The sequence below is a fragment of the Typopeltis vanoorti genome, chromosome 2, assembly GCF_054136105.1.
Source record: "Typopeltis vanoorti isolate ZY-2024b chromosome 2, IOZ_Tvanoo_1.0, whole genome shotgun sequence".
NCBI classification, from domain to species: Eukaryota; Metazoa; Arthropoda; class Arachnida; order Uropygi; family Thelyphonidae; genus Typopeltis; species Typopeltis vanoorti.
The window spans coordinates 37,671,644-37,699,510 of NC_143550.1; the positions used below are offsets into that span (position 1 = coordinate 37,671,644).

The window sequence follows — 27,867 nt, forward strand, 5'->3', positions numbered from 1 at the left end:
ATGTTAATATAGGATGCAATACTAGATCACTAGATGCTACAAACGTACAGTGGGAAATAAAGATTTACGTCTGTAACAAGTCTTCCAATCAGATTGAGTCTCTGCTAGCATTTACTATTATACAAGGGAATTTGGTAGCATCTCATCAAAAATGTAAATGTAATTTACTGGTTGCTAAATACATTTGTTGAACGTAGAATAGCAGTAATACAGTCATGAATCAGGAATGTGTTTCGATGTTGTCGGCTTTGATATTAGATTCGTTATTTAATACTAAACTCGAAATTGATAAAAAAAAATGGATTCGGAAAACATGCTCTGTATTATTTATAGCATTATAATCAAAACTGTTATTGATAAGTAATTTTCATTGTTACAAAGTTTGCGCGTTTATCAAAAACAAATTCATTATCGCAAAAATCAAAAATGATTGTTTGGCATTATGACAGAAGCAACTAAAGATAAGCCCAGCGTACTGTTCTATTGGTTGAATATCTTCTGCTTTTGCCTATTTTTCAGGATTATCCAACTTTTCATAGTTGGGTTGGATTAACATAAAACTATATGTAAAGAAAAGTGGACATCGAATGTTGGTAATTTTTTTGAACAGTAACAGTTCCTGTTTGTTCCATTGCAATACGTTTTGAAATGGTAGGTAAATCATCCTGATCAGTACTAAGTAGTGCAGAAAGAATTGAGATATTCAGTAAAGGGTGAAAACACAAAAGGAATTACCTGAAACATTTACATTTAGGAATTACACTAACGAACTTCATTTTGGTAAAGTAATGGACCAAATATCTATATTTATAAAAGCTAATCTGAGCAGCGATGTTTATAAAACATCACTGTTCAGAAGCCTATTAAATGATGCTATCGAGTGTAAACGGAAACAATATACGTGATCTCTTAGTAGATGAGTTCTTCCCCATCATTTCTATTATGCTTATCTTTGTCCAATTAAATGGCTGCATCCCAGACGAAGAAGACTGTTAGACTTAGCTATGGTATCATCCTCGTTTCCAGTATAGATGGGGTAGAATTACCAAAGGAAAACAATGGAACATTTTCCAAAGCAATAAACAAAAGTCAACTCATATAGTACTAGCTAGGACGAGTCCGGATATTCAATTTTATGAGAATTTGTGCCAAACTATAATATGATAGCGGATCCACCTGTGCGAAGTAAGATCCACCTTGTAAAACACCAGTAGAATTACGTAGATATAATATTCCTAATATCTTGGTGAGATATTTATCGGTGAGCGATCATTTTCTCGCATTATTGTTGCTGTAAAATTAATATTAGGAGATTAATATAACAAAAGACTAAAATACCAGAGGGGGGAAAAGTAATGGATAGCACTTCTACTGGTATCAGCAACAGAAGAGAGCCATGAAACAAGGAAAACTTTAAAAGTTCCTTAAAATAAGTTACAACAAAATCAGGACAGTTCTATTTAGCGAGAGGAGGGGAAAACGATTGATCTAATCCAGAGGTTCCCAAACTTGGTTCACGGCACCCTTAGTGTCACCGTAATTATTCAGAGCCACCCTGGGCCAAACGAAATACCTAACAGTTCATTTATTAAGTACTCAGTTACTTAACTTAGCAAACACTTCGAATCTATCACGTAAACGGAACTCGCAGAGCTCCTGTTAGTTCGCCAGGGCGCCCGAGGCGCACAGTTTTTGGAACCATTGATCTAATGAAGTGATTTTACTGATTTAGAAACAAATCTACAGACAAAGTTTCAGTCAAGACCTGACTAGTGAGGTAAAATAGTTTGCTTTAAATATTACTCATTTAAAACAAACATCGATACAGGAAGAGTATAAAAATTCGTCGGAAGAACCATAAATAATGATGTAATTTTATTCTAATATTTTTTCTACAATAGATAATAGTTCCGGGTTTATTTTCTGTTTAATATGATTCAAATTCTCCATTGTGAGTGTTTCAAAAAACGTAAGGTTGTTTAAGCTAGTATATTAGGAGAATAAAAAAACATACCATAAAAACACGAAATATTTAAATGCATTGAAATCATTTCACTTATCCTTTTAGAAATCATCTCTATAGAATCGCATTTCTTTTGCTCCTTTTGATTCAATCAAAATCTCTTCAACCATTGTTTGCAGAAAGACACTCTTTAAAAAAATGACAACGAAAACAAGAATAAAAAGAAAAATATAATCCCTCTTTTGTACCTCATTTTTAAATGACTATCCAAGAATACAATAGAGATTTAAAATGTGCGCCAGGAAAAACAGAAACCTCAAAAAAAAAAAAAAAAAACTTTTTGTTCTTTGGCAAAGTACGACTATTGTTTAAGAGAAGTATACCGCAAGAAATACCATACCACTGAAGAATGATTGAATTTATTAAAAAGGTAGAGCAGATCCTCATTTGAATCTCCTTTTATATTTCTTCCTGCTGTTCCTTTCGCTCGGTATTGTCAGCAAAATGTTTTTTTTTTTTTTACTTTCTGTTGATCCGAAGTTATCCTCCTTTTACGTTGCCTCGTTTATTTTATTCAAATGTAAATGAGTCTTTTCAATTCCATCCTACACCAATAAGTGCAGGAAAGAAACATGCCTGAGGGTGGTATATTTTTAAGACGTTAGTTTAAATAAGCAATTCTGAATGCATTTTGAATTCTTGCTAACTTTGAGCAAGCAGTATTTGAGAGAGAAAGAAAGAAATGCAGATGTTTCTAGTGACGGATTATTCTTCGTACCGTTTTATCAATTTTTTTTCTAATCATCATAAAGTATAAAATATTTTCTATTTGGGAATGATCAACCAGAAAATTGGAGTTGTTTTACTGAAGTGATATACTACACGCAACTGAATATTAAGGGCGGGGGGGATTAAAAAACTTTTGCTATCATTGATTTCATTAAAGTGACTTCTATAAATTAAAGAAAAATACTTATTACGATACACTCATTGGGAAAGTAACAATTATAAGCAGTGGCGGCTCGTGGCTTGAAATCGTGGTGTGCTACAACTTTCGAAATATACATACACAGTGTAAGTACAGTGTATACGTGTTTGGATAAAATATCAAAATTATGGTAAAAATTAAAAAAAAATTAAACATGAAAAAATATTGTTTATTATCGATAAAATTATACAGTTTGGTATAATTCAAAATTACTTAAAAATAAAATCCATTCCTTTAATTGTAATTAAAGGAATGGATTTACAATTTTTGGACATTACAATTAAATCCCTTAATTGTAATGTCCAAATATTTAAAGAGATGGAGTAAACACGATAAGAACTACGAACAATCTACTACTGGAGCAAACTGCATATAAACAACAGTGGAACTGCGCGACGGACAGTGCCGCATTACGCTAATAGCTCGCATCTGACTATGACGTGCATATATTTGCGCGCGTAGCAACATGACACTGTGGTAAACACAGTGCTGCTAGCGTCCTTCGCCCTCCTAAGTGCTACAAGATGGATTTTTATTATTTTTTATACAAAATAAGGAGAAGTGTATAGGATTCTTGATGATATTAAATATTACAAGCAAATATAAACAAATTAATAAATATATTTATATATCGAGAAAAATTAGGGGTGCTGCAGTTCTGCAGTGCCTATGCACGACCCGCCCCTGAATTTATGACTATAACATTTCAAAACTACAGGGGTCCTCGGGTTACATCGGAGATCCGTTCCTACGGACCGACATAAGGCGATTTTCGATGCAAGTCGGAATTACCATAGCCTAAGTTACTTACCTAACCTAAAACACCCTTAAGTCATACGTATATATCAGAAACAGAACCAGGCCATAGGAAAATGAAAGGGAGAACATAATTACTGTATAGTACAAAAAAGGACAAAAATTAAACTGTAATAAAAAAACAAATATAAAACTGAGAACAATCTCCAAAATGACAAATGAAACTGTACATTCTGTACAGGTCATTAAAAAAAATGGAAACAATTCTTTATCTTTTATCCTGTGGTTGGCTTGCACACCGGAAGGGGCGTTGCAAGGAGGGAGAGACTGACTTAATGGAAGGAGGCTGGAGAATCAGGACAGGTTGCAAAACAGGCTCATCTTGAATTAACACGAGGCTAATTGGGATACGACGTGGATGCTGGTCTTCCAGCCAAAGAACAAGAAGCCTTTCCATCTGAATCATGAGCCTACTACGTTTTTTCGTAATCGCAGTCGATTTCATGGGCGCCAACCCTTTCACGTGTTCAAGGATGCGAACGTTATCCTTGATAATAGTGCCGACTGTGGTACGACCTAAGTTCAACGCGCGGCCGATGTTCGTTGGCGTTTCTCCCTTTTTTGCCCTTTTGATAATGTCTAATTTCGCTTCTAATGTAATGGCTTTCCTTTTCTTCGACACACTGCCATCGGAGGAGTCTGCCTTACGTTTGGGAGCCATATTGAAGGGTAAAAAGTCACAAAAAAACGAACACAAAAGTGAGAGCGGATGTAAACAAAGCACGCGGTACCCAAAGAGTGTATGCTGGGAACCAAGCGACGCCACCTCTCCCAAACAAACGCCGGGTAACTCCGTATTCTTCCGCCGCGCCCACAAACAAGTTCGCCCGAGACGTTTGAATTTTACGTCGCGCTGCTTCAAGCTGAAATTTATTTTTTAAATTATTTATGGGATTATTGCCGTAAGGTTGAAACGACGCATGTCGAGGACCCCCTGTACACTCACAGACCAACAAATTACATGCTAAAGAAACCCAACTGTCCTGGGTTTGAATTAAAAAATTAAAAAAAATATATACTCCTTTGTTTGAATATCCAAATTTCTAATATTGATTCCGATATAATAAGGAAACAAAAAAGAATATGTATTTTTGGCTAAATAATCCTCTAAATAAATATGCACCCTTGAAGTACTACTTCTCTGTATAGCAGTTATGTATAGCTTGTTCGCTACCTTTACAGGTGAGACTAGCAGTATAGCTCGCATATTGAAAATGCTGACAATAAAGAGGTATCGTACATAAAACAGACAAAAGCCACAAAGTGCATTGCGACCTCAATATCTTCAGACTTTATGGACATTGTCAGTAAAAGGATCAAGCGACAGCAATAAACATGACAACAGTGAAAGAAAAATCGTACCTTATATTACACTTTCTAGAGATTAAATCGGATATCGTATCGAAGGACAATCTCGGTGTATTTACAGCAAACTGTCATCACCGCACTAAAGCACTCCTCCAGAATCAAACCAATGAGGGACAGGCCGTTTCCGTTTGCAGAAAAAAACGGTCAACTAACGATAAAAATGAAGGAAACATGCGGGTGTCGATACTTATAGCAGACAAAAAATACTAAGCGTTTCCGAGGCTAGCAATTCAATTTCTAAAAAAACCAATGAAAATTGATAGAAAATATCGCATTGTGGAAATTCGATAAATTTAGTCCGCTGATGAAAGAAGCCTCGAAAACTTGGTAAAAGTAATGAAAGTGGGCACAAGCTTACTGTTCAGGATCGTTTTCATCTTCAGGAACTTTTTAATAAATATAAATAATGCAGATGGTGCAACATACACACACAACGTTTCATTTACTGCCACGTGAAGATTTGCTATAATAATTCTCTGTTATTTACCGGAAATACACTTACATTATTCCATACGAAAAATGACTAATTGTGTTCAATATGTTGGAGCTATTAACTGAAGCTTTTTTCATCATATCCTCATCCCTTTGTAGCTCAATATTTCACGAAAAGTTTGTAAATATCATATTGACTGTTGGGTTATTTTCACGTAGTTTTTCCTTTAATAAAAGTGATGTTTAAAGCGGTAATTTGAATAGTAAAGACAGTAGGTCAACGGTTCAATGGCCAAGTGATGTGAGTGCACATTTCGGATATTAGGACAGAAGCAAAACGTGGAATTAAGTGATAGCAAGTCGCTACAAAGATCTATCGGTGACGTTTATATTAATTCTCGTCAGCGTTTGTAGTTTTTGTAGGAATAATTAGTGGCATTAAAGATAACATTTAGCCTCATCGATAATGGCGTGTTCTCTTGTTAAGAGATGTTTGTGAATGTAGGGAGGGAGTCTAAGAATATCATCTTAGACTTTTAAGATGTTTTTCTTTTGATGTGTTAAAGTGTTTTTTCTGTTTCTCTACCCATCTACAAATAGCAAACAGTGAACGAGAATAATAACCAATATAGCATACAAATATATCTTGGGTTTCTGTTTGTAAAACATGAAACAATTCACTGAATATTGCCTAACTGTTAAGTGATTATATCTTCCGAGAAATTCAAGGAAGATTTTTTTTATTCATTCATTTCGTCACAGGTATAAAAGGATCATGATGGCTAATACAACATGGAGCTCAAAGCAATCAACTAAAATTAGTGAATGGCACGTAGATGGGGAACATTGATGAGCAGGCAACAAACATAAGGATGATCAAATCTTCTACGGTTCCTTTAGGCTTAGCATTGACGTAAACAGATAGGGTTTGGAATCTGCAATATTGTACTACGGAGACAAGATTTCCATTAACTGTCTGAATAGAATGGTAGAGGAGTAATGCATTCCGGATATCGTAACACACGAAAGCGTAGTCTTCAAGTAAATGCATCTGGGATGCATATTCTTCCCAATAAACGAAATTAACTCTGGAAGCACAGATTAGCTAATAAAAGGAAATCAGGAAAACTGCCTAAGGAATAAACTCGCTTCGTTCTCATGTCCTCCATATGTTATCCACTGATACAGTCTAACTCAAACAGCTCATGATATATTTATAGTATTAAATTTTTAAACCCAGTTGATATAATACTTCATTTTAAGTGTAAATAACTTCGAACATAAGAGCCGATTTTATTATTACTTAACCTACGATACCAAACATTTTAGAAAAGACATTCGTGTTTTGATTTACGTGTTTAACTAAAGCAAACGAGTCAAATCACTGTTTGCTTAATTTATGAAAAATCGTTTATAAAAGAAAAATGAGGTATAATTTAACAAAAACTCCAATTCATAACCTACACGTGGAAGATAATAATAAAAAAGGCATTCTGCACTAATCAAGTAGATAATTCAAGTACGACTTTATAAGTTATTCAATTGTAATTACGATCTCTGAAATAAAATTATTTACTATAATTTCCATGATATACAAATTAAATATTTATTCCTTTTGGAACTAGTTCAGTTAAAAATAGTCCAATATAAATTAATATATTTCTGGAATCGCTATTAAGATGACGCAACAAAGCCACGCCTCTTTGTGACGTCATCGTAATGGTTTGTAATTCCAAATGATTGGAATTATAAATCATAAAGAAACAGTATTGTAATCAACTACATATTTGTATACCAAGAAGTTATATATTATCAACTTTTCGAGAAATGAAGAAAAATATAACAAGGAAGCAAACAAACTTTATTAATGTTTATCAGATTATACGTATGAGAAGGGAACTATGTTCACATTTACCAAAAATGTTAAATCTCTTGTACATTTCGCTGAAGAATTGTAAATAACTTACTTCACTTGCCTTGGTGATCACGAAATGTTTGGTTTAGTTGAAATAAGGCTATGAAGTCAGGATTGGGATTGACTTCAATAGTTACCGAAGCAGTAAAGATTAGGAGAGTACTCTTAACTGTGTGAGTTCGTCTGACTTTGTCATTTATGTCTTCAGAAAATAAGATCAATACGATCATTCACAGTGACTTCTATTTGATATTAAAATCTGCAAATGAAATTGTGGGTTGTTTAATGCGTGACCAAGAGGTCCGTTTGTGGGACCTCTTGGTGACGGCGTATGTATATTTAATTTTTGTTTACCCAAATCATTCTTATAGCGAGCTCACTAGCTGAATGGACAAAAATACTGTCGAGTTTTATTCGCACTTCATGACATCACTTGTTGCCATGGAAACAGCAGTATCATGATCAGCATTTCTTAAAACTATTTTTAATGTATAGAGAAACAGTCACATACCGCTTTCATAACAGATTGGAATAATACGCACGAAAGGAGTTGCTGATTGATTTTACTTAGCGTGTAAACATCCGCTTGTCGCATTCAAAAAAAAATTAAAATACAACTCGTCATTATTTTGAGACTCCAAAAATTAAGCTTTAAATGAATGAAAAACTAACTCCGTGCACAAAAAGAAATAAAAAACGACATGCGTGATGAATATGTATACAATGTGTCTTTCTTTTTATCACAATTGATAACTGTGGAAAAGTGATAAACCAAGTCTATTTATTGATATCTTCTACTTTTACTGCTCTTTTCACAAAATCTTCAAGATGCTCAATTTAAGCGGTCGTGACGTAATACTTTGGTAAAATGAAATCAGTGAAATAAACCAGTAAATAACGTCGTTGCCTGATTGATTCATGCGCCTTGTTGGATTTATATTGTAATGGTCAGGGATGCGTAATATTGAGAGGGAGAGAAGGAATAAACTTCTCTCTCATTCCAGATCGGTTAACATTTAGAAATCAATACCCATAGTTACTGATTTTGAGTAGTTTTTTTTTAATCACGAAATCAGTGTGTAGAAGATGAATAATTTTGGATTTTGATGGAAACGAGTTATTTTGTCACTCTATCCTCTATATGGAAGAAAATACTTTTTGTCTAAATTTTTCTCCGGGCATCATTAGTTAGGACGGTTATTTGCAATCGGCAGATTCAGATAATTTTGGAAGGTTTTAAACTTAATCAGGAATCACCAATTTCTGATTTTTGCTAGCTTTTTTGTGCATTTTTAATCGTCAGTGTATGTGTTTCTTATTTGCATTTTATAGACAATTTTTAAACCAATTTAAAACGTTCCTTCTACAAATATGATGTTTTGAAGTTTCATTCATAAACCTGTGGAACAAAAATTCCCAAATTACTTAAATTGAAGTAATTTGGGAATACCCGTTCCCAAATTACTTCAATTTGGGAACAAGTATTCCCAAGGGTATCTATCGTTCTTCTACGATTGATACCCTTAATAATGGCTAAAAAAGCAAAAGTATCGCTCATTCCTCTATTTCCATCCCTTCAGCCTGGATCACGTTTTGAAAATCAGGAGAACAACATTTTTTTGCGTATTTCAGGATTATTTAGAACATGACTTACTGAAGCATCTTCCAGACCTCCTGTTTTAATTTAAACCAATTTTAATTACTAGGTAATAAACGTGACTCGTACTCACTTAAATGTAATTTAGTTTTCCAAAAGATAGGACTTATAATAACTTAATTTTAAGTTACCATCGGACCAACAATTGTCTTATCGACTTAGCCATAGCTAAGATACATTCTCGTGTTGTCAGTTTTTTTAATCGTTCTTTAAGCAGCGTGCATTGTTCAATGGCTCCACGGGATACAAAAAAAAAGGATTTTCACCAGCACTGTTGCTAGAACATAAATCGAATATAGTTTACAGTGAAAATGTGGTTTTCGAAGTGTGTCTGTATTGCCTCAAGTTCTGTAGCCTTCGCAATTTTTATTGGACACGAGAACTTTAGTATTTTATATAATTCTTGTTCATATCGTAGTATTACCTTTAATAAATCATTACCATGGTTAATTGTAAAGCCACACAGGAACCATCCTTCAATGCCCATACTATGTTATCACTTAAACATTCAGACTCCATGCAAACAGTAAGAAACAGAACATTAATAAAAGTAAATAAAATGCTATACGTTGAGTTTAATAAAAACCAAATGGATGCATCTAAATACTCGTATATATTCCTTTCCACCACCACAAAGAAATGGTTTTATATATAATCTACTTAAATTCAAATCAGGATAAAAGAAACAGATAACAAAAGGAATAAGTACTGTAAAAATAGCTCAGGTTTCAAATATAAAACTGATCTCTGTGTATACACAATTGCAGATGTAAGTTATAGATGGCGTTGTGTGTCCTTCGGTGCAAAATGTTCTCTCTGTACCCGAGATAATTAAATTAGTTTACTAGACAATCGGGTTGTTATGAATACTCGCACTCAGAGCTTCTGTTTTTCTGTCTTTCCTTATGAAGAAATCAGTAATAGTTTTGATTCATGGTGACATTCATTAACACAGTTCCATTAGCTTTCCACGAAACACAAGTTTTCCGCACAGGTTAGGCTATTAGCTAACAGCACTTAGAGCCTCATAACATGGCTTTGAAAACATATTTCATACACAACAGTGCACCACCCGCTTGCCTTTCTTGGACATTTGCTTTTCCAAATAAATGTTTCATTACATGCGCCCAGGATGTTATTCAGTCAAAGGCGACCCAGTTACTCCCTTCCCCCATAGACAAACGTCAAATTTAAAAGGCTGTTGGATGTTATATTCAAATATGTCGACATCAGTGAAACAACATGGCGTCATTCGAGTCTACAGCACACAAATGTAAATATGTCATTGTGGGGTAGGTTACATACGGAATTACACTGCGATAGGGTAACTATCAATTCCAAAGAGATGTTTTTATCACAGAATTTAAAATACATTCTCTACGTTGAAAGCAAATTCCCCGATACACACTTTAGGCTTCAAGTTATAGTTCGTGCACTTACTATTTATATATACGTAAAATCATCAGACAAACAGTTCTATCGATTTATGGCATAACCTTTGCAAAATACCTACTAATATGATAAGGTAAAAACATTACTGAGCTCATGATTGCACTTTTAAAGATATAATGAATATTTAGCGTTAGATAAATAGCAAGAATTTAAAATTACCTCATCATGCAGAAAATCTTTTTTTCTTGGAATGGTAGTCTGTAACACTCGATACTAACTAAGTGATATTCAACATTTTGTAATAACTTCTTATACTTGCTGAAATATTTCTTTTATACCACATAGTTAAATAACACTTCAGAAACTACTCAAAGTCTCTTCAAACACTTCAAAATTACATGTCATTAAACAAAACACTTTCTTTTTTTGCCCCACAATATTGCAAGAATTAGACAAACATTAACTTCACCGACATGATGCCACACTAGTTCTGAGTAACTACACTGGATAGTGGAACGTGCCAAATAAACTGGGGGTGGAGGGGGAGGTCTGAGTAGTTTAATTTTCTTTATTAAGCACAGTGAAGGCTGACGGAATAAAGCATTTAAAATTACGATGGCGAATCTGATTTCAGGAAATATTGAAGTCTTAAGAAGCTGGAAGTGGATAATAATTAAAATACGCTTCGGATGTGAACCACAAGAGGTTCAATCAAATATTCAATAATTACTATAACTAGAAATGTTTATGGTCTATCGAGTTGGAAAATTTGATGTCGGATTCCTTGCAATTCAACATCAAATACTGAAGAAAATTGCCCATAAATAATTATTTCTATTTTTTTTTAATCGTTATTTAAAAACAATTTCTTCGGTATGTACTGAAGAGAATTATTTGTGACGAAAATAAAAACAGCAGCAGTATGACGTCATTAAGTATGATGTCATTACCTCACTGTTTTGATTGTATGGTTATTTAGAATAATGATAGGAAGTAGGACGATAAAGGCAGTATTATCATCTTAACGTTTACTCCATAAAATCCGGTAGGAATGAAAATCCAGACAACTTGTTAATTCGCTTTTCGTTGAAAATCTATTTTAAAAATGATCTTTTATAAAGAAACCACGCTATTTTGAAGCCACAAAAATATCTGGGATAAGAATTGCAATGGAGAATTCAGAAAGGGGTGGGGAAACAGACGCGATCGCCTCTCCTCCCAAGAATTTAGATTAATTCGTTTTCTACGTAACAAACGAAAATAAAACTAGCGATAACACTTTGCAATTTCGAAACTACACGTGCAATTTCAATAATAATACAAATCAACATTCTGAAAGGTTATTAGTGAAAAATAAAGTTACACTAATAAAACAAGGAATATTAATAAAAGGATAATAAATATTTCGTAAATTTAATACGTACTTCTCAGCCAGGTTAATAAATACTTATTAACCTGGCTGAGTGTATAGTGCTTCATCTACTGGTAGATTTGAATACCATTGTGGGCAGGAATGATTTGTAAATGTCTTTGAGTGGAAGGGAATTTTTCACTGTCCAATGTGAGATCATCGTCCAGCTTGCTGGAGGACTGAAGTAGCTTGAAAAACATTTCGTTGTTTGTTTCCGGATATTTAACCCTTTGCCCACAAACTATACGAATGCACAGTAGGTTTACAACCGTTTTTAGGTGGGATTCACATACAATCGTCCTTAAGAAGTATTTCTTAATATTCTTTCTCTTCACCACCGTGTAGGAGTGAATTATTGCATAGCCTTTTCCCCAGAAAAAAAATCACAATTTCCTGCTAGAAAAAAGAAGGCTGAAATGGAATAAAACGCCTCTATAGTAAACTTGCATGGTTTATAAATCTTTTTTGTTTTATTTGCAGGAAGGAATTAAGGGATAGAACACAAATGGATATGAAGAGAGACATAATGTTAGAAGTTTGGTTTATGGAATTTTCGTTCATGGTGGTCGCAGTAGAGAAATTATGTTTTACGATTCCTCTCACTTGAATTAGTTTGACCATGAAAGGGAAAACGTTTCGTCAGGTAGAGGTTATTAACGATGCAAAGAACTAAAACCTTTGAAATTAAACATCAGTGATTCAGAGACGTCGGCACATATACAGCAATCATACATTGTTTGCTAATAATTCCTGAGTGACATCGAATTAGCTTTTCTTCTCCATAAGGAATGTACAATATGAGTATATTTGGGTGAAGAACGGAAATGTTTATTTTTGGTTTAAGGACACCTCTTTGCCTGAAGAAAATTGGACAGCACTTTGGCCATTATGAGTACGATAAGAATTATCAACGAATCTCCCTTGACTGATTTGTATTTATCAATCTGAATTAGTTGATGCATGGATAATACTCTTGCAGTTTCGTGAATATCTTTGGAGCGATGTCATATTATTTGTGAGCGGGTTTAGGTATTTTAAATACATCAAGGCAATCTCACCCAGACAGTCTGATGTATAATGTTATTGAATAAAGAGAAGATATTGGAACGGTCGCCAAATTAAACTTAAGAAAACTCTAGCTGATGGCGGTGTGTTATCTAGTAGCCTACAACACCGAAAGTGGAAATCCGAAACAGTTCAAACATCGGTGGTTATAAATATATATAATCAAGATGCATCTAATCTCCTGATTATTTACTTGGTTGGTATAGAAACGTTTGCTTTTGAAAAACATAATGAAACAAATACGCCTTCCATATAAGCAAATGGAAACAGTCAGCCGCGCTAGGAATTTTCTCTTTTCTTTTTAATTCAAAACAATCTACCATATTTGGATTGTTTTGGGGGCTCATAATAAATGAGTGTGTAATAAATAGAAGAAGGAAGAATTTATCATAATTGATACTGAAAAGGATGCTGTCAGGGACCGTCAGGATCGCTTAGAAACATCAGAATTAAGCGAGAAAATAATAGACACTTTCTCTTTCAACATTTTCCCGATTGTTATTTGCAAAGAAAAATGACAGTCAGAAGAGAAAAAAAATCATCTCTCCTTCCGTCTTGTATTATTTCTTGTAGTGTGCATTCTTTCATCGCTCTCCGCGCGTATTTCTTCAGCCCTGCTCATTAGCACTTATAAAGAACTCAAAAGCCACATCAGTCTCCTTTGAAGCATCTGTCTCTTTGATACCTTATAACTTGCATGTAAACATCTTGTCAGGAACTTCTCTTCTCGCTCTAAATACTCTCTCTTCGTGCTGCTACAACAGACCATGATACATCATCGTGGTCTGTTGTAATTAACGCAGGTGCATATCATTGGAGGCTGGCTAGTAACGCATCAGTGCGTCTCTTCTTCGCTATACGTCTCCAGTCTTACCCGTATGCCACCAAACTTAGCTATCGTTCGCTCTTAGGTGACTTCAGGTACACCAAGCATCAACGTTCGGCACGTACTTGCACAATATGAATTATAATGGAAGAATATTGGTTATGGAAAGTAGAAGACTTCCTGAAAGAAGTTAAAGAACTAGAAAACTACATGGAAATTGCAAGGGACATACCAAGGGCAATCTACAAATATCTGGCACTGTTCGAAGTGATAATGTCTTTAACTCAAAATATATTTATGAAGAATACTCTTAAATCATACTGAAGAAACAATTCAAGAGAAAAAAAGAGAGCAATTGCAGGTTGTTTGTTATTTACGTGCAGGATTCGATTTATTTGATTTGAAACAAAATGGTGGATAAACATTTAATGGTTAGTCTGGATCACGTGATAGACTTGGCCTTTTATTTATCAAATCGTTAGCTACAGACACGGGGATATTTCCAGTTCTGTAAAATAAATTGAGATTTATTTTCGTTTGAGTTAAAAATGAATGAATGAAGGTCTTCTAACATATCTTTTAGAGTGATGCGCTATCTTCACACATCAGCAAAATATTCAATACATTTGTGAGGTTTACGTTAAACCTACGTCGATAATAATGAAAAACATTTGAGGAATGAATTTATTTTACTGTTGTTTATTAAAATAATGCAGCTGTTCTAGTGTTTATTTAATCTTGTATTGTAATGTACATTGAATAATTCAGGATTGTCGTTAGACAAATGACACACCAAAAACAAACCCTTGTTACAAACAAGGCTTTGTCTCTGTTTATAAGAGTTAATTAATAACAATCTTAGTATGATGTTAATAATTAATTTTGAGAAAGACAAAGCCTTGTTTATTTATATACATTGGCCATAAATGTTTTTTTATAAATTATTTTTTATGATGATGATGGTGATTAACGAGAAAGAGGCAGCCTATTGATATGTTCCTGCGATTACTCACCTTGTGTTGTTTACTAGCATATTCAGATCTACAACTACTTAAAACGAAATGTATTATCTCTTTCACGAAGCCACTGAGATATCATTTGGTGACGTGATGGTCAATGAAAGATCCATAATGTATTCCTTTCCCCCCTCTTTGATGGGGTCTATAATCAAATAGATAGGAAAATAGACATTTTAGCGTGGGGCTGTCCTGGGATCTGCTTTTACTGAAAAAAATAAGGTAACAATCACCCTTTTATGTAACAAAATCGTGTGTAGCATACTGAAAAAAAATTACATTTTTATTCAAATAATGCATCATTAAAATATGTACCATTGTGCGCATACATTGAATACAGCCAGCACGTTCGTGGAAACAGATAACAATCAAGTTAATCTTATGCCATGTTTCATCAACAGAAATGAGTTTACAAAGGCATTTATTTTATTATTCATTATATTCAGTCATAGTTTAAATAAACTAGGAAAGCTGCTCTACAGCTCAGAAATAGAAGTAGTCTAATACCCAAAGACCCAAATAAACATCCATGACACGTGAGATCCAAATTCACAGATTGTTGGTCTTTCAGACCATTTTCTTTCACTGATAGATTTCTCGGAGTTGTATCTCTACGTTTTGCTTGCTTTTGTTTAAATGTGGCTTTCACCTAAAAGGTTATTTGTAAACCTACATTAAATTTCTACCGTGGGCGGGCTAAGGATTATTTTCGTTCAAGTTAAAAATGAATCGATTCCGATAGAACTAAAACAATTGCGATGAATTTGTTAAAGGAATGTACGAAAAATCCATGAGCTCCGTTCAGTCTACTACGCCGATAATATTCTCTCACTTATGTTAGTAATGTTTTGTTTTTTGTAGCACATCATAAATGTAATATCATCATTTCCTTCATTAATTTTTATTTCAGAACGTGTAGGAGATAAGGTAATCTTCAACTTACTAAAGTTCCTGTGTATCCGTTCACTGTCTTATAGTTAGCACATTTTGTGTCTTTCCGAGATTTTTTTTTGTTGTTATGCACCATCCTCGCCATATACAGTGCACGATACTGAAGACAGAGAAGAGCCGTCAGTCACGATGAATGATGAGGAGGTTGGTATCGCTTTGAGGTAGTCTTGAACGCGCGTTAGGCTTAAGGCTGGGTATACGTGACTTCGACTTGATGGATGACGTGTAAAGAACGGAGAGCGAAATGCTGAAAACTGTCGGGAACCTTACTGAAAGTGTACGCTGCAATAAAGAATAGCGTGATGCCATTGCCTCAGTTCACCCTCGTGCAGGCAATTATGGTAAATGAAATAATCATCTTAAGCTAATGCACGTTCATTTTTCGAGCCCGAAGGATGAAACTGTTGCTATCGTACAGGGCAAGTTTCGCTCTATTATGGTTTAAAAAGTGTCACACAATTATCAGCTTGTTTCCGTCTATAAAGAATGAATTCTGTTTGCATCGTCTAGCTTTTGTTTTATGAAAGCTGTTTCCTATGCTTTCAGGCCAAAGTTATTTTACTTGGCAAACGTTAGTTGTTAGTTGAATAAAGTTTTCTTCTCTTTATATGTGCAGTGTCACTCTATTTATTTCAACAAATTTTCACTTTATTTTTTGTCACCATATTCATTAAAACAAGGAAAGTGTTAAAATGTCTCTACGGTCGTTAACCTCAGCTAATTTCTCTACTATGTTTCACTTGATTTTGTTATTTATCCATTAAGAACACGAAATCAGTGTTTAAGTTTTGTTCACGGTCGTTAAAATCAACTACTGCTCGCATCTGCACCTCCTGACATCGTACATATAGCTGAATAAAAGGAACGTATTTTGATAAACAAAAACTGTTGAATATATATTTTTAAACTTTCATAAACTTTCAGCCTGTTATCTATCATTTTTGTGGTTTGTGTGTGTGTGTGTGTGTGTGTGTGCGTATCTAGTAAGCATTTTGCACATGCGCATGATACTAAATGAAGCAGAGAATTCAGGCTCGGGTTTAATTGTGAGCTATTTGTTAGGAAATACTCAGAAAAACTGAATGAATTAAAATGTATACACGTTGAAATTCATCCTGCTCAAGATGGAGAGATAGGACAACGTTCGATGAAAAACCAATGCGGACTATGAAGATTACTTCAGATTAAGGGAATTTTTGGATAGAAGGTAGGGGAATGAGTAACTGGACGCACTTTTACATTCTAAACCATGTTATCTGATACCCTTCGTGATAACAGTGTGTTTGTTTCTAGTCAGACGGTACGATTTTTATCAAACATTAAAACACCTGCATGCCAACATCAATTTAAATTTATGAAGTATAATACAAATGGGCTTACTGGGAAATACAGACAACCTAGTAGATGTATTTGGTTAACTTCATATACTTTAGAGAAAAGGAAAGAATGAGGAAATAATTTAGACGTAATAGTGTAAGTTCTTCCATTATTCATCGTGATAAGATTGTAGCAGATAGAATCGTAAATAACAGATTTATAGTAATGGATAAGCGTAGAAAGAACAGGCAAAAGGAATTATAGAAACAATAGAATGGTTCAGAGCTGATACTAAGCAAACGTTTGTGTAAATGTGAAGTTAGAAGCTGTAGGAACACTAAGGACATGAAACATCAGTCTTTATGCACCTAAGTTTGGATTTATTCGCAGTCCTACTTTTTCTGTTTTTAGAAGAAAAATGCAAGTTACCGGAAGTTAAAAAAAAGTCAAACCCCTTTGTATACTTGTTTTGTTTCGGTTCAGAAAGCCTGATTGTCGTTGATCCTTTACATCCGGGTAGGATCTAAAGTTTTTTCCGAACAAGTAGGGTAGAGATTCACGTTGCGATGGAGATACTGTGACGTCAGCGGTGATGTAGGAAAAGAAAGGAGAAAATATGACTCTTAGGTATAAATAAGCAATGAAATATTGCCTAAATTAGATGCGAATCAATACATTTATACTAATAAAGTCGGGATATCCTATGAATATACATTTACGTGATATACGTCAGTATTATGCTATGCAACTAACGGCCAAATGTCCTGATCTACTTACCAGAAATATTCGAAAATCTCTGCCCATCCAACATCAAAATTGTGAAAGGATACTTCTAAGTTTCGCTTTACCTTTCGCTCTAGTTCATTAAACTGCTACAAATGAGAAAAGCAAACCATTCGTATTCGCCTACTGTATAACTTCCCATTTTCTCTAAGGGTGTACACGTGCCGTAACGGCGATTGACCCTGTGGTTGTGCATATCATTAATCGTCAGGTATTAAATTTAGTTGTGGACAGAAGAGTGTCAAATAACAGGAAGTAGAATTATTAAAACTTTTCCGAAGTGCAATAATGTGTATGTGTGCACCCGTGCGGGCGAAGTGTTTCTGCCGAATAAAGGGGAGTGAGGGATTGAGTGTTATTAATTAACTACGCTTATTAAATGGTTTCAAGGTGACAATACGCCAAAGCTTGAGAAACGAAGCGATTATCCACTAAACCTTCAACATGTGCGGTTAACCGATGCCATTAAGAGCGGATATGATAAATGTGAGGGTTTGTGGTAAACAAAATTCTAAGGAGAAACACACCTCGGTGGAAAGAGCTGAATCAGCTCTTTCCACCGAGGTGAAAAATTTTATTTTAGTGTTTAATTTAGTAGATAGTGTTTTGAGTTACAATTTTTATTTATCTATTTTTCCAATTAGTAATGAATCTAGTTTTACCTCTCACTATCGAAGATTCGGGAGATTCCCAAGGTGTATTAGATAAACGACCATGTTCGTAAGTAATATATATTTGTAGATATTCTGGTGTGTTTGTTCTAAGTCCGATTCTGAAGAGTGTGAGAATAAAAACCCGAAATTCATACAGTAGATTTATTTATAAAATAAAAATTACTTTATTGTTAATTACAGTCGAACCAATAGTAGTTTTTTTATTATGCAGACTTAATCACATGACAGTTAACGATACGGTGCAAGACTTAGTTGAAAGAAACAGGAATATTTATTTATTTTTCATTCTATATATATATATATATATAGTGTTAGAAATCACGAGACAGTTATCTTCCGTACTCGCTCCCCGGATATGTGTCAAAATCATTCGTAGTCTTAGGTCAGCTATCACTGATTAAGATAAAAATACATTTGAAAAAAAAAAAAACATTTTTATTCCAGTTAGTACTCAATAAGATTTTAATGTTTCTTTCTCTGAAACGCAATCTCGCCATTCAAATCGTAACCCCACTATCCACACACACAACCTCCTTTTAGTCATTAAACAGAAACAATAAACATGACTACAACTCGAAAACAATCACAAATCTTCATTCTCTTAATATGAACAAATGTATTTCCCCTCTGAATCGATGAAAAGCAGCTTTCAGAAATGGGCTTTCGTAGCAGCATATGTTGAATGTGTTTTCAGTTACATTTATACAAAGCTTCACGGCAATGAGCACAAATTTTAATATAAAAATAAATATTATGGTCTCGGTATAATTTCTAATAATAGTTTTCAACTCTTAATAGAAATGATACAAGTTTTATGCAAATAATTTAAAAACAATTTGGATCATTCTACAATGTATTATTCTATAATAAAATATTTCTCTATTAAGAGTATCGCTATTAATAGCTACAAAAAGTTATGGGAGTTGCCTTTTAGCCAGCCAGGAGAAGAAACTATAAGAACAAAGTTCATACACTATAACAATGTAACACATAAAGTGCATTACTTAGGTATGGACACCTAAAAAGTCCCAGGAAGAGTGTGTAAACAATGTGCTAGATTTATACACATCTATCTAGCACATTTAAATTAAAATCCGTACGGCCACAATTCTGTACTTGGATGCGAAATAATAAAATGTTACTAATGACAAAAAACAAACTGATAGCTAACGATGTTCCATTTGGGAAAACACTTTTGTATCTCAGAATAAGAAAATAATTACTTACTTTCCACAGGTGGGCCAGTCCAACAAACATAGAATATAAATGTTCTTAGTAGCACGATTTTCGTATATTTATCATATATTAAAAGGTGTAACCTAATAAATCGAATTTATGTAATATGCTATGGAATGAATATACAATGTGTGATAAGAAATAAACACAAACACAGAACAAACTGTTGTTTTTTATATATAACTCGATGATGATTTTTAACACAGGGATAACGCACACTGCAGAGGTATTTTACAGAAATTTCCCGTATTTGGCACATAGAAAAAAAGAAAAGCATGAATGTGTTTAGGCACCTCTCTCCACATCCAACCTGCGAGGATGAAAAAGAATACAATTCAAAGGTGGATTAATTTGGACTCTTATTACATCTTTTACGACAGATGTGAGGTACCGAATTTTACCAATTACAGCAAGGACTTTACATTTCTTGGCCATAAAACTGAATCTTTTTATGTAAGAAAACATCGCACACGTGTAAAATTTCCAAAATGGTTACGAAATATTTTTCCCCTGCTTATCCAATGAATATTGAAGTCATAAACGATATGTAGGGTTCATGTAATAAAAATTAAAACTTAATATTCTGGATAAAAGTTTTTTTTTTCCGATTCCATTATATTAACAGCAACAACAACAAGAACAACAACAGCAATAACACACTATTATCACTCGGTTCACTAAAGCGGGTCCTGGTTCCCAATAATCACATCACAGATTCCTCAGCCATCTTGACTGTCCATTGTTGTCGCCAAGTTACTTTGAAGCACACAAGAACACATGTACAGAGTCTTCCGTCCGTATACAACTGACCACAACCCGAGACTATCAGTTAGCGGAATTTTGTAGAGATCCGTAGTAACATGCGGTAGTACTACAGATTTTTCCATAAAAAAACCAAAGCATTATACGTGATAAAGGTTCAGCTTCCGTCATGTACCTATATCGACTGGTTGATTGAATAGAAGCCACACAAAAGTACATAGAAATACAACAAGCATATTGGAAAACATCCGAAAGCTACTGTTTATATCCACCTCGCATCCTAAGTCTTCTGCTTTAAGGTCCACTATGGCTATAGTAACATTGGTTACAGGAACATAACACACAGTTTTGCGAGCAACAGTCTGCGCGTATAGGAAGCCATCAAAATGAAGCATTTGCACCCTCAAGGTTTCTCTCATCCATCTTCGAATCCAGTGGCCTAACCATACAAGACCACAGCTGCATACCCATGGATTATCCTCCAAAAGGACACCACCTAGAATAATAATAATGATGAATAAGAGTCAATTGATATAAATAGAATTTTATTAACTAGTTTATTTCCCATAATACGCACTTTTCTCTGACTAAAATGTTTATCAAGTTAAGAAACATCAACTTGAGATTTAATTACGATATCCAAGGTTTAAGTCTATGGTCTCCGTTCATCCTCGTAGGCATTTAACAGTTCAAAAAGAACTGCTGTTTGTCTTATGCAAACTGTCAAATTATAAAAATATAAGTAAATATAGAATATTTTACAATTTGCTTTATTTAAACCGATTTAAACTATTAACACCCTAAAATAATTTTAAAATGGGAGTTCTGTTTGGATGAGTTTCTGGCATCTCAGAACCCATTTCCAGAATTCTTAAGTACAACTTAGTGAACAGTTTTCTTCCTATTAACAAATCATCAGCATGATTCCATTTTCAAAAGATAAACGGTCTCCTCTAGCTCTCCCTGGTTGTCTACCAAGTTCCTTGTGACTGTAATCGTTCTAAAGATAAGGGGAAGTCTTATTCTAATCACACATCAATAATTTTAAATAGCTAATGAATAGTTAATATTGTGATAAGGAAATTGATGGACAAACAACAAATTCAAATGTCACACGAGAGCTTTGAGTCTAAGAGAAGTTTTCTCTTTTGATTTTACAGAAACAAAACGTTATAAAGAATGCTATTCACATCTCTATCATTTCTAGTTTTCTTTGTTCCAAGTACAGTCTTCTCTTTTAGGTATTCCTCATGGTCTCAATGGAAATCTATCAAACGTTTGAAATGCCATTTACAATTGTCTTCACTCCTCGATAAACGTAACATATGCTTAAAAGTCTTTGATATTCACTCTGTTGTTTTATTGTAGTCCCATACCTAGAACGTATTTATTCTCACCCTCTTTTTTATGCTTCTGTACATATATCGCGTTCAGAAAGGATCTGGCAGGTAATTTGCTCATTCTTGTTCTAAACACGTGAAAGGTAGCGTGTGATCTGGTCATAATCATTTGTCGAATATTACCACTACGAAAGTATAAACTGAAATGCATAAACAATTCAACATTTGACAGTGTGGGATGCGATAGTTTTGTTTGTGGCAGACACGTTCGATCCATTTTCAAATAGCAAATCTGATTCTTTTTAATGCTTCGATGCCTGAATACTTTAGAGAGTTAAAGTAGTGAACAACCCAGAGAAGGTTTTTGCATTAAGAATCCAAATATCGCAACAGAACTCTCCAGCAGTCTATAATACGCAGTAGACTTAGATGTGGCGCATTGCAGAAATTATTAAAAAGGTAAAAAGAAAGTGCTTCCTTCAAATATTCCATAATGCGTATGTACAGAAGAAAAAAAATCTGCATTTCTTCACGCTTTTAAAACTAAAATCATAGGAAAAGTTTAAAAAAATAACATGAAAGATCGACATTTTAAACTAAGTATTTAACTTGTATTCAAAATATCATTTTCATATTGATATTTAAAAAAATTGGAAAATACAAAATTCGTTGACTTTTTTGGCTTATCAAAAAATAAAAAACTTGATTTTCGTTCCATCAAGTACTTTGTTCAAACTAATCATACAAGTAAGCTGCTAGCATTTGTGATTAAAAAAACGCATTTTAATTTAAATCATGTGATAAAAGAGAAAACTAAGAAAATGCCGAAATGCTTTCTGTACGAGAGAGCATTCAGAGTCCTTTTCTGAAAGACAGAGAGTGAGAGATAGAATTCAGTGATCTCTCTTTTATAAATCTTCGAATGCATATTTGTGACATCATCCAGGTGCGATTGTACATCTAACCTCGACGCGATATTTTATAAAATCTCTCTCGGAATTTTCAATCAGGGTGTTTTTGACACTTCAGTATTCTGCAATATCGTAATTTTACAAAAGGCTTTCCGTACATTATTCACTAATTCCTTTATATATAGCATGTTAGGAGTTTATGAGAAAAACTGCAATGCATACCCTATTTGATCACAAAAGAAACGAAGAAATTATATTATGAAAGAATTAATATAAATTAATGGATGGAACACATTGAAAGAATGAAAACAGAAAGATTACCAAAACAAGCCTTAAAGTACAAGCCATTAGGAAAACGAAAAGCTGGACGTCCTCTTAAGAGATTCAACGATGACTTCTAAGGCCGGAACAGACCACTCTAGGCTTAAATCCTTGAAAAGCATGATGATGATATAGCACATTAGTAACCTATAATAATTCTTTAGTTCAATTAAAATAATCAGGTATTAGAGATGATAGAATTTATCGATGCGAAACAACTTCCTCAAGCAGCATGTGACAGAAGGAACTTCAGGTCAAAGAGTCTTCGATTTGATTACAGTTTCCGAGGGAGTTTCAGCTAAAGATTATTCTACCTCCGGTTGGTGACAGTGATCATGAGGTACTCACTTGGGAAGTGGCTAAGTTTATGGATGTTGCATTCAGAAAAGATTTCATGCTAAACTACAAAGCAGGAAATTATAATCATCTGAGGGGTATGCTGGGTTTAGTGCATTGGTATCGGTTGCTGGATGGGAGGAATATCGAGTGAATGGGAAGCATTTAAACAGTACTTAAGTGATGCAATATTGTCCCGAAAGATCGAAGAATAAATAGTCCAGGAATCAAATAAATGTGTAATCTTATAAAGAAGAGATTCGTAAGAAAGGATGATGGGAAAGGAATACCATGTGCATAAGGATGATGACCGTTGTGAAAAATATATATGCAGCAGGCCAGAAGAATCACAAGTGTTTGTGAATAATTTTCACACTAATCCTCGACGTGTGGAGAATTTTTCAGAATAATTCAATTAGTTTGTGCAAGAGCTCTAATACCTCCTCCTGATACATCTGAATTTCTTCAAGAGGTAGCAGTGATATCAATAGATGAATAAACTCAGATGCATCAGGACGTGGTATCAGAGCGCTTACACAAACTGAATAAGAATTCAGCAATAGGGATATCAGCATAGATGCTAAAAGAGTTTTCAGCCGAACTGGCTACTCCTTTGACCAAGCTATATAATTTGAGTCTCAGTAGAGGGAAGATTTCGCAGAAATGGAAGGAATATATGGTAATCCATGCACAAAGGTGCTGCAAAGACGGATGTATCTAATTATCGATCTCTCAGTAGTGGTGGTGAAGATTTTGGAAAAATTGGTTAAGGCTCTCATTCAAAAATGGGTGGACAGTGAACAACATGGGTTTACTAAGGGAAGGTCATGTTTTAGCAACTTGCTCACATTCTATAACAATGTTGCCTTTGAACTAGACAAGGAGAATGGATACACCATGATACTTTTGGATTTTGTTAAAACTTGCATGGAAGACTGTTGCATAAATTAGAGAATATGAGTTTGGATTATAAACTATTGGCATTAGGGAGAATTTGACATGAGACGTATAGCTATTTGTCAATGATGCGAAGATAGGTTGGTAATCAGGAGTACTCCTGATATGCAGTACTTGTAGATTGATTTGAATAGGCTGGAATTATGGACACGTGAAAATAGTTGTCATTTCAATGTTAATAAATGTAAATCAATATTAATAAATGATAAGATATCAAGTATCGTATTATATTGGTGGGATTATGATTGAAGAAATCGATGAGGCTAGGGATCTTGGGGTGTTAATAGATAGGAAGTTGAAGTTCAAGGGTCATGTAGCAAAGACTGGAAATACAACTCAAAGATAATTGCAATACTGAAATGAACGTTCATATGTAAAGATAAGGATGTTATTTTGCCTCTTTACAAGGCCTCACTTGGACTATTGTGCGCAGGTCTGGTCTCGTGGTTTCCGTTATGATTCTGATATATTGGAGAGAGAGAGAGAATGCAAGAAAGAGTGTGTTAGAAATGGTACCAGGATTGTGGAATACTGATTATGAAGAAAAACTCAGAATTTGTAGACTGCAGACACTAGCAAACAGGAGAAAGAGGGGTGGTATGAGAGCATCAAGAGGACAAGAGTGAATCCTTGGAAACTGAGAATGAATGTCGCTAAGAAGGGGGTGAGGGCTAGATTTTTCTCTCAGAGGGTGGTGCGTGATTGGAATGGATTGCCATTGGATGTTGTGAGAGCAAGCAGTGTGAATGAATTCAAGAACAAGTGTGATATGTGGCCTCCTTCGATGAGTCCTTGACTCCCTGGAGGTCTTTCTTAATAATAATAATAACCTTTCCACAGATATACTAAAACAGGTTTATTATTTAATTCATCAAAGATACAACCTCATTTGTGGACGCTGTTTCTCCAATCTCATTCTCTAGCCTCTAATGTTACCAGAATTTTTTTAAAAGTCTGCTTGCAATGTTTACATGTTGGATTTGGAGGGGTGGGAGTATTTGTAAATAAGAAAATTAATGGGGCTTTTAAGAAAATAGTGACGCAATATATTCCTACGTGTTGTCTATGTTACGGAATGTCAAAGATTGAAATTACGTAAAAATGCTTCAAACATGTCTTTTAGTTATTTTTGTAAACGTGTATCTTAATTTTTATGTATTTTAATTTTCTATTACGTAGCATATTTCAATTCCCCTCTTTACTCAAAACTGCAACATTCCCCAAGCTCGTATCATAATTTACAAGTTTAAGAATTATAGCGTATTAGCTGGAAACTACTGCCTGAAGTTCATTCTCAAAAAAAAAAAAAAAAAAAAAAAAAAAAAAAAAATGTCTACTCTTTGCTAATGATATCGTTTACAATTTGACGAAGTATTATGGAGTGGTCACTTAAGAGTTAGTTTGGGAATTGGACTACAATTTGATTCGTGCTATGAAAGATTTTGGATGGTCTCCATACTAAATCAGTGATTTCGGTTTTTTGAGAAATTTGCTGCTACTGTTTGTAGCTGAACCACATGAAAGAAAGAAAATATGAAATATTTTCTATTAATCATCATGAGTGGAGTAAGAGTTGAATGGAAACTCTGATCGTGAAAAGAAACAAATTAGCTTTCCAATAATAAGTTTTTTTCAAAAAAAATATTTTCTGTATGGTCTTGTAAAGAAAGAAATATTCTGTTCGTTTATCTGTGTGCCACTGCCTAATTTCTGATGTAAACATTAATATTTAACGTGGTAATTATTAGCCCAACACAAGAAAAAAAAACTATTATAAGGTATTTTCGCACCAGGCAGAGGAAAAACATCAGCACTGGGATCACGTAAGTGAGTTACAAGCGCAAAGTAACAATGCTTATGATGACGTCAGGCTATATAACATACCCATCACTCCCAAGGCAGCAGAGGAACTTCGGCAGTAATTAACAGATCATATTTAGCATAGTCAGTAGTCGATACTCTAAAAGCACATAGCATATTGCGTGAGTGCTACCTCTGGAGGGGAGACATACGTTTATAAATTATGTCTTCCCTTATTTATTTTATCATCCAGTTAGAAATCAACAATGGTTGCCACAGTATTGTGCATGCACCAATGCTATTGAAAACACAGCTAGTGTGATGTGTAGTCTGTCAAGCCTAAAATAGCGTGTCTATTGTCAACTGCATAAATTCGATTTACTATTTTAAAAATAGAGATACAAACTTCGAACCTCAACATTTTTCAAATATCTAAACCGAATGTGAACACTAATGAGCTTGTTTGTGTAGCTGTGGGAGCTAAAACTGTTGTGAAATGAAGCACACATAAATCTTGTTATCCTATGAGACAAATCGTTGATTGAACACAACTGTATTGTTGCGATGGCAACGGCACAGTTGCATTCAATCATGCTCTTGTGGTACAATCAAAATGTAGCACATCTGCAATGCACAAACCCAGTTTAATTCAGTAGGTGCAATATAATTGATGATATTTGTCGTTGTATTTATTATATTTTCTATCTATCTGTGTACGTTTCCGAACCTATGGAATACCATGCATTAGTACATTGATTTCCAAACTTTAGTACTTTTGTAATGAACAATTTTGACGTCTCATCCTTCTATATAAAACAATTAAAGAAAATATTTATGATAATACATATTTCATCATAGATGGCAGCACATGTGTAATGTTACAAAATCAGGGAATTTCAATGAATTCATCTGTTATACTGATAACATTTTTCAAGTTCATCTGACCACATTTTTAAATATTTAGTAAGTTATTATTATTTAGCCTTTGCTTTGCGTTGCCACACCAGAAAAGATGTCGCATCCTCGAGGGAAGCGCGCCCCCATACATTAGAATGTTTGGCATTAATACAAATGCTGTAGTGTTGTTTGTGCTGACTGTGTTTTGGTCTTTTTTTTTTGTTTTTGTTTTTATCTTCATGCGCTCGAGGTGTGATATTCAGGAAAAGCACTCACCTGAGATATGTTGGGTAACTAAGGCTTCACTTCTTACTTTATTTGCAGGACTAAGGACGTCTTCTTCGATAGTTGTCAGTTTGTTTCCACGAATGTCTAGCGTCAGGTAGCGAATATCTGCCAAGTAATGCAACAGTCCCTCAGGCAGACGACTAATACTGGTACCGGAAATCCTTAGCACTAGCTCGTGAGTTTGAAGCCCTAGAAATGCATCAGGTAGAACGCGCTCGAGATTATGGCCCGTGACGATGAGTTCACGCAATTTGGCTCCAAAAGTCCACTGTAACTGATGCGAAAGAGTAGGCTCCTCCACTTCTACAAGAACACGGCGGAGAGCAGCTGATCTGGAAAGGAGATTATGAAGGCGAAATGACCGAAGTCCTGCATACGTTCCTGTTTTGAAAGTTGTAAGGAATCTGAAAGGAAAAATAAAATCTTATAAATAAGAATGGTTGAA

The 27,867-nt window shown here is 34.4% G+C and overlaps 1 protein-coding gene across 2 annotated transcripts in view; it reads right to left on the minus strand.

The window, feature by feature from the left end:
- Positions 1-19,962: 19,962 nt before the first annotated feature.
- Positions 19,963-27,867, minus strand: part of LOC150108930 (uncharacterized) — a 149,121-nt gene continuing 141,216 nt past the window's right edge. For both annotated transcript variants that reach the window (XM_090404370.1, XM_090404379.1), the window contains 2 exons: positions 27,411-27,826; positions 19,963-21,068 (listed from right to left, as the gene is read on the minus strand). In XM_090404370.1, coding sequence (XP_090260496.1) covers positions 20,740-21,068; positions 27,411-27,826 — 745 coding nt within the window. In that variant the 3' untranslated portion in view covers positions 19,963-20,739. The remainder of the gene's footprint in view (positions 21,069-27,410; positions 27,827-27,867) is intronic.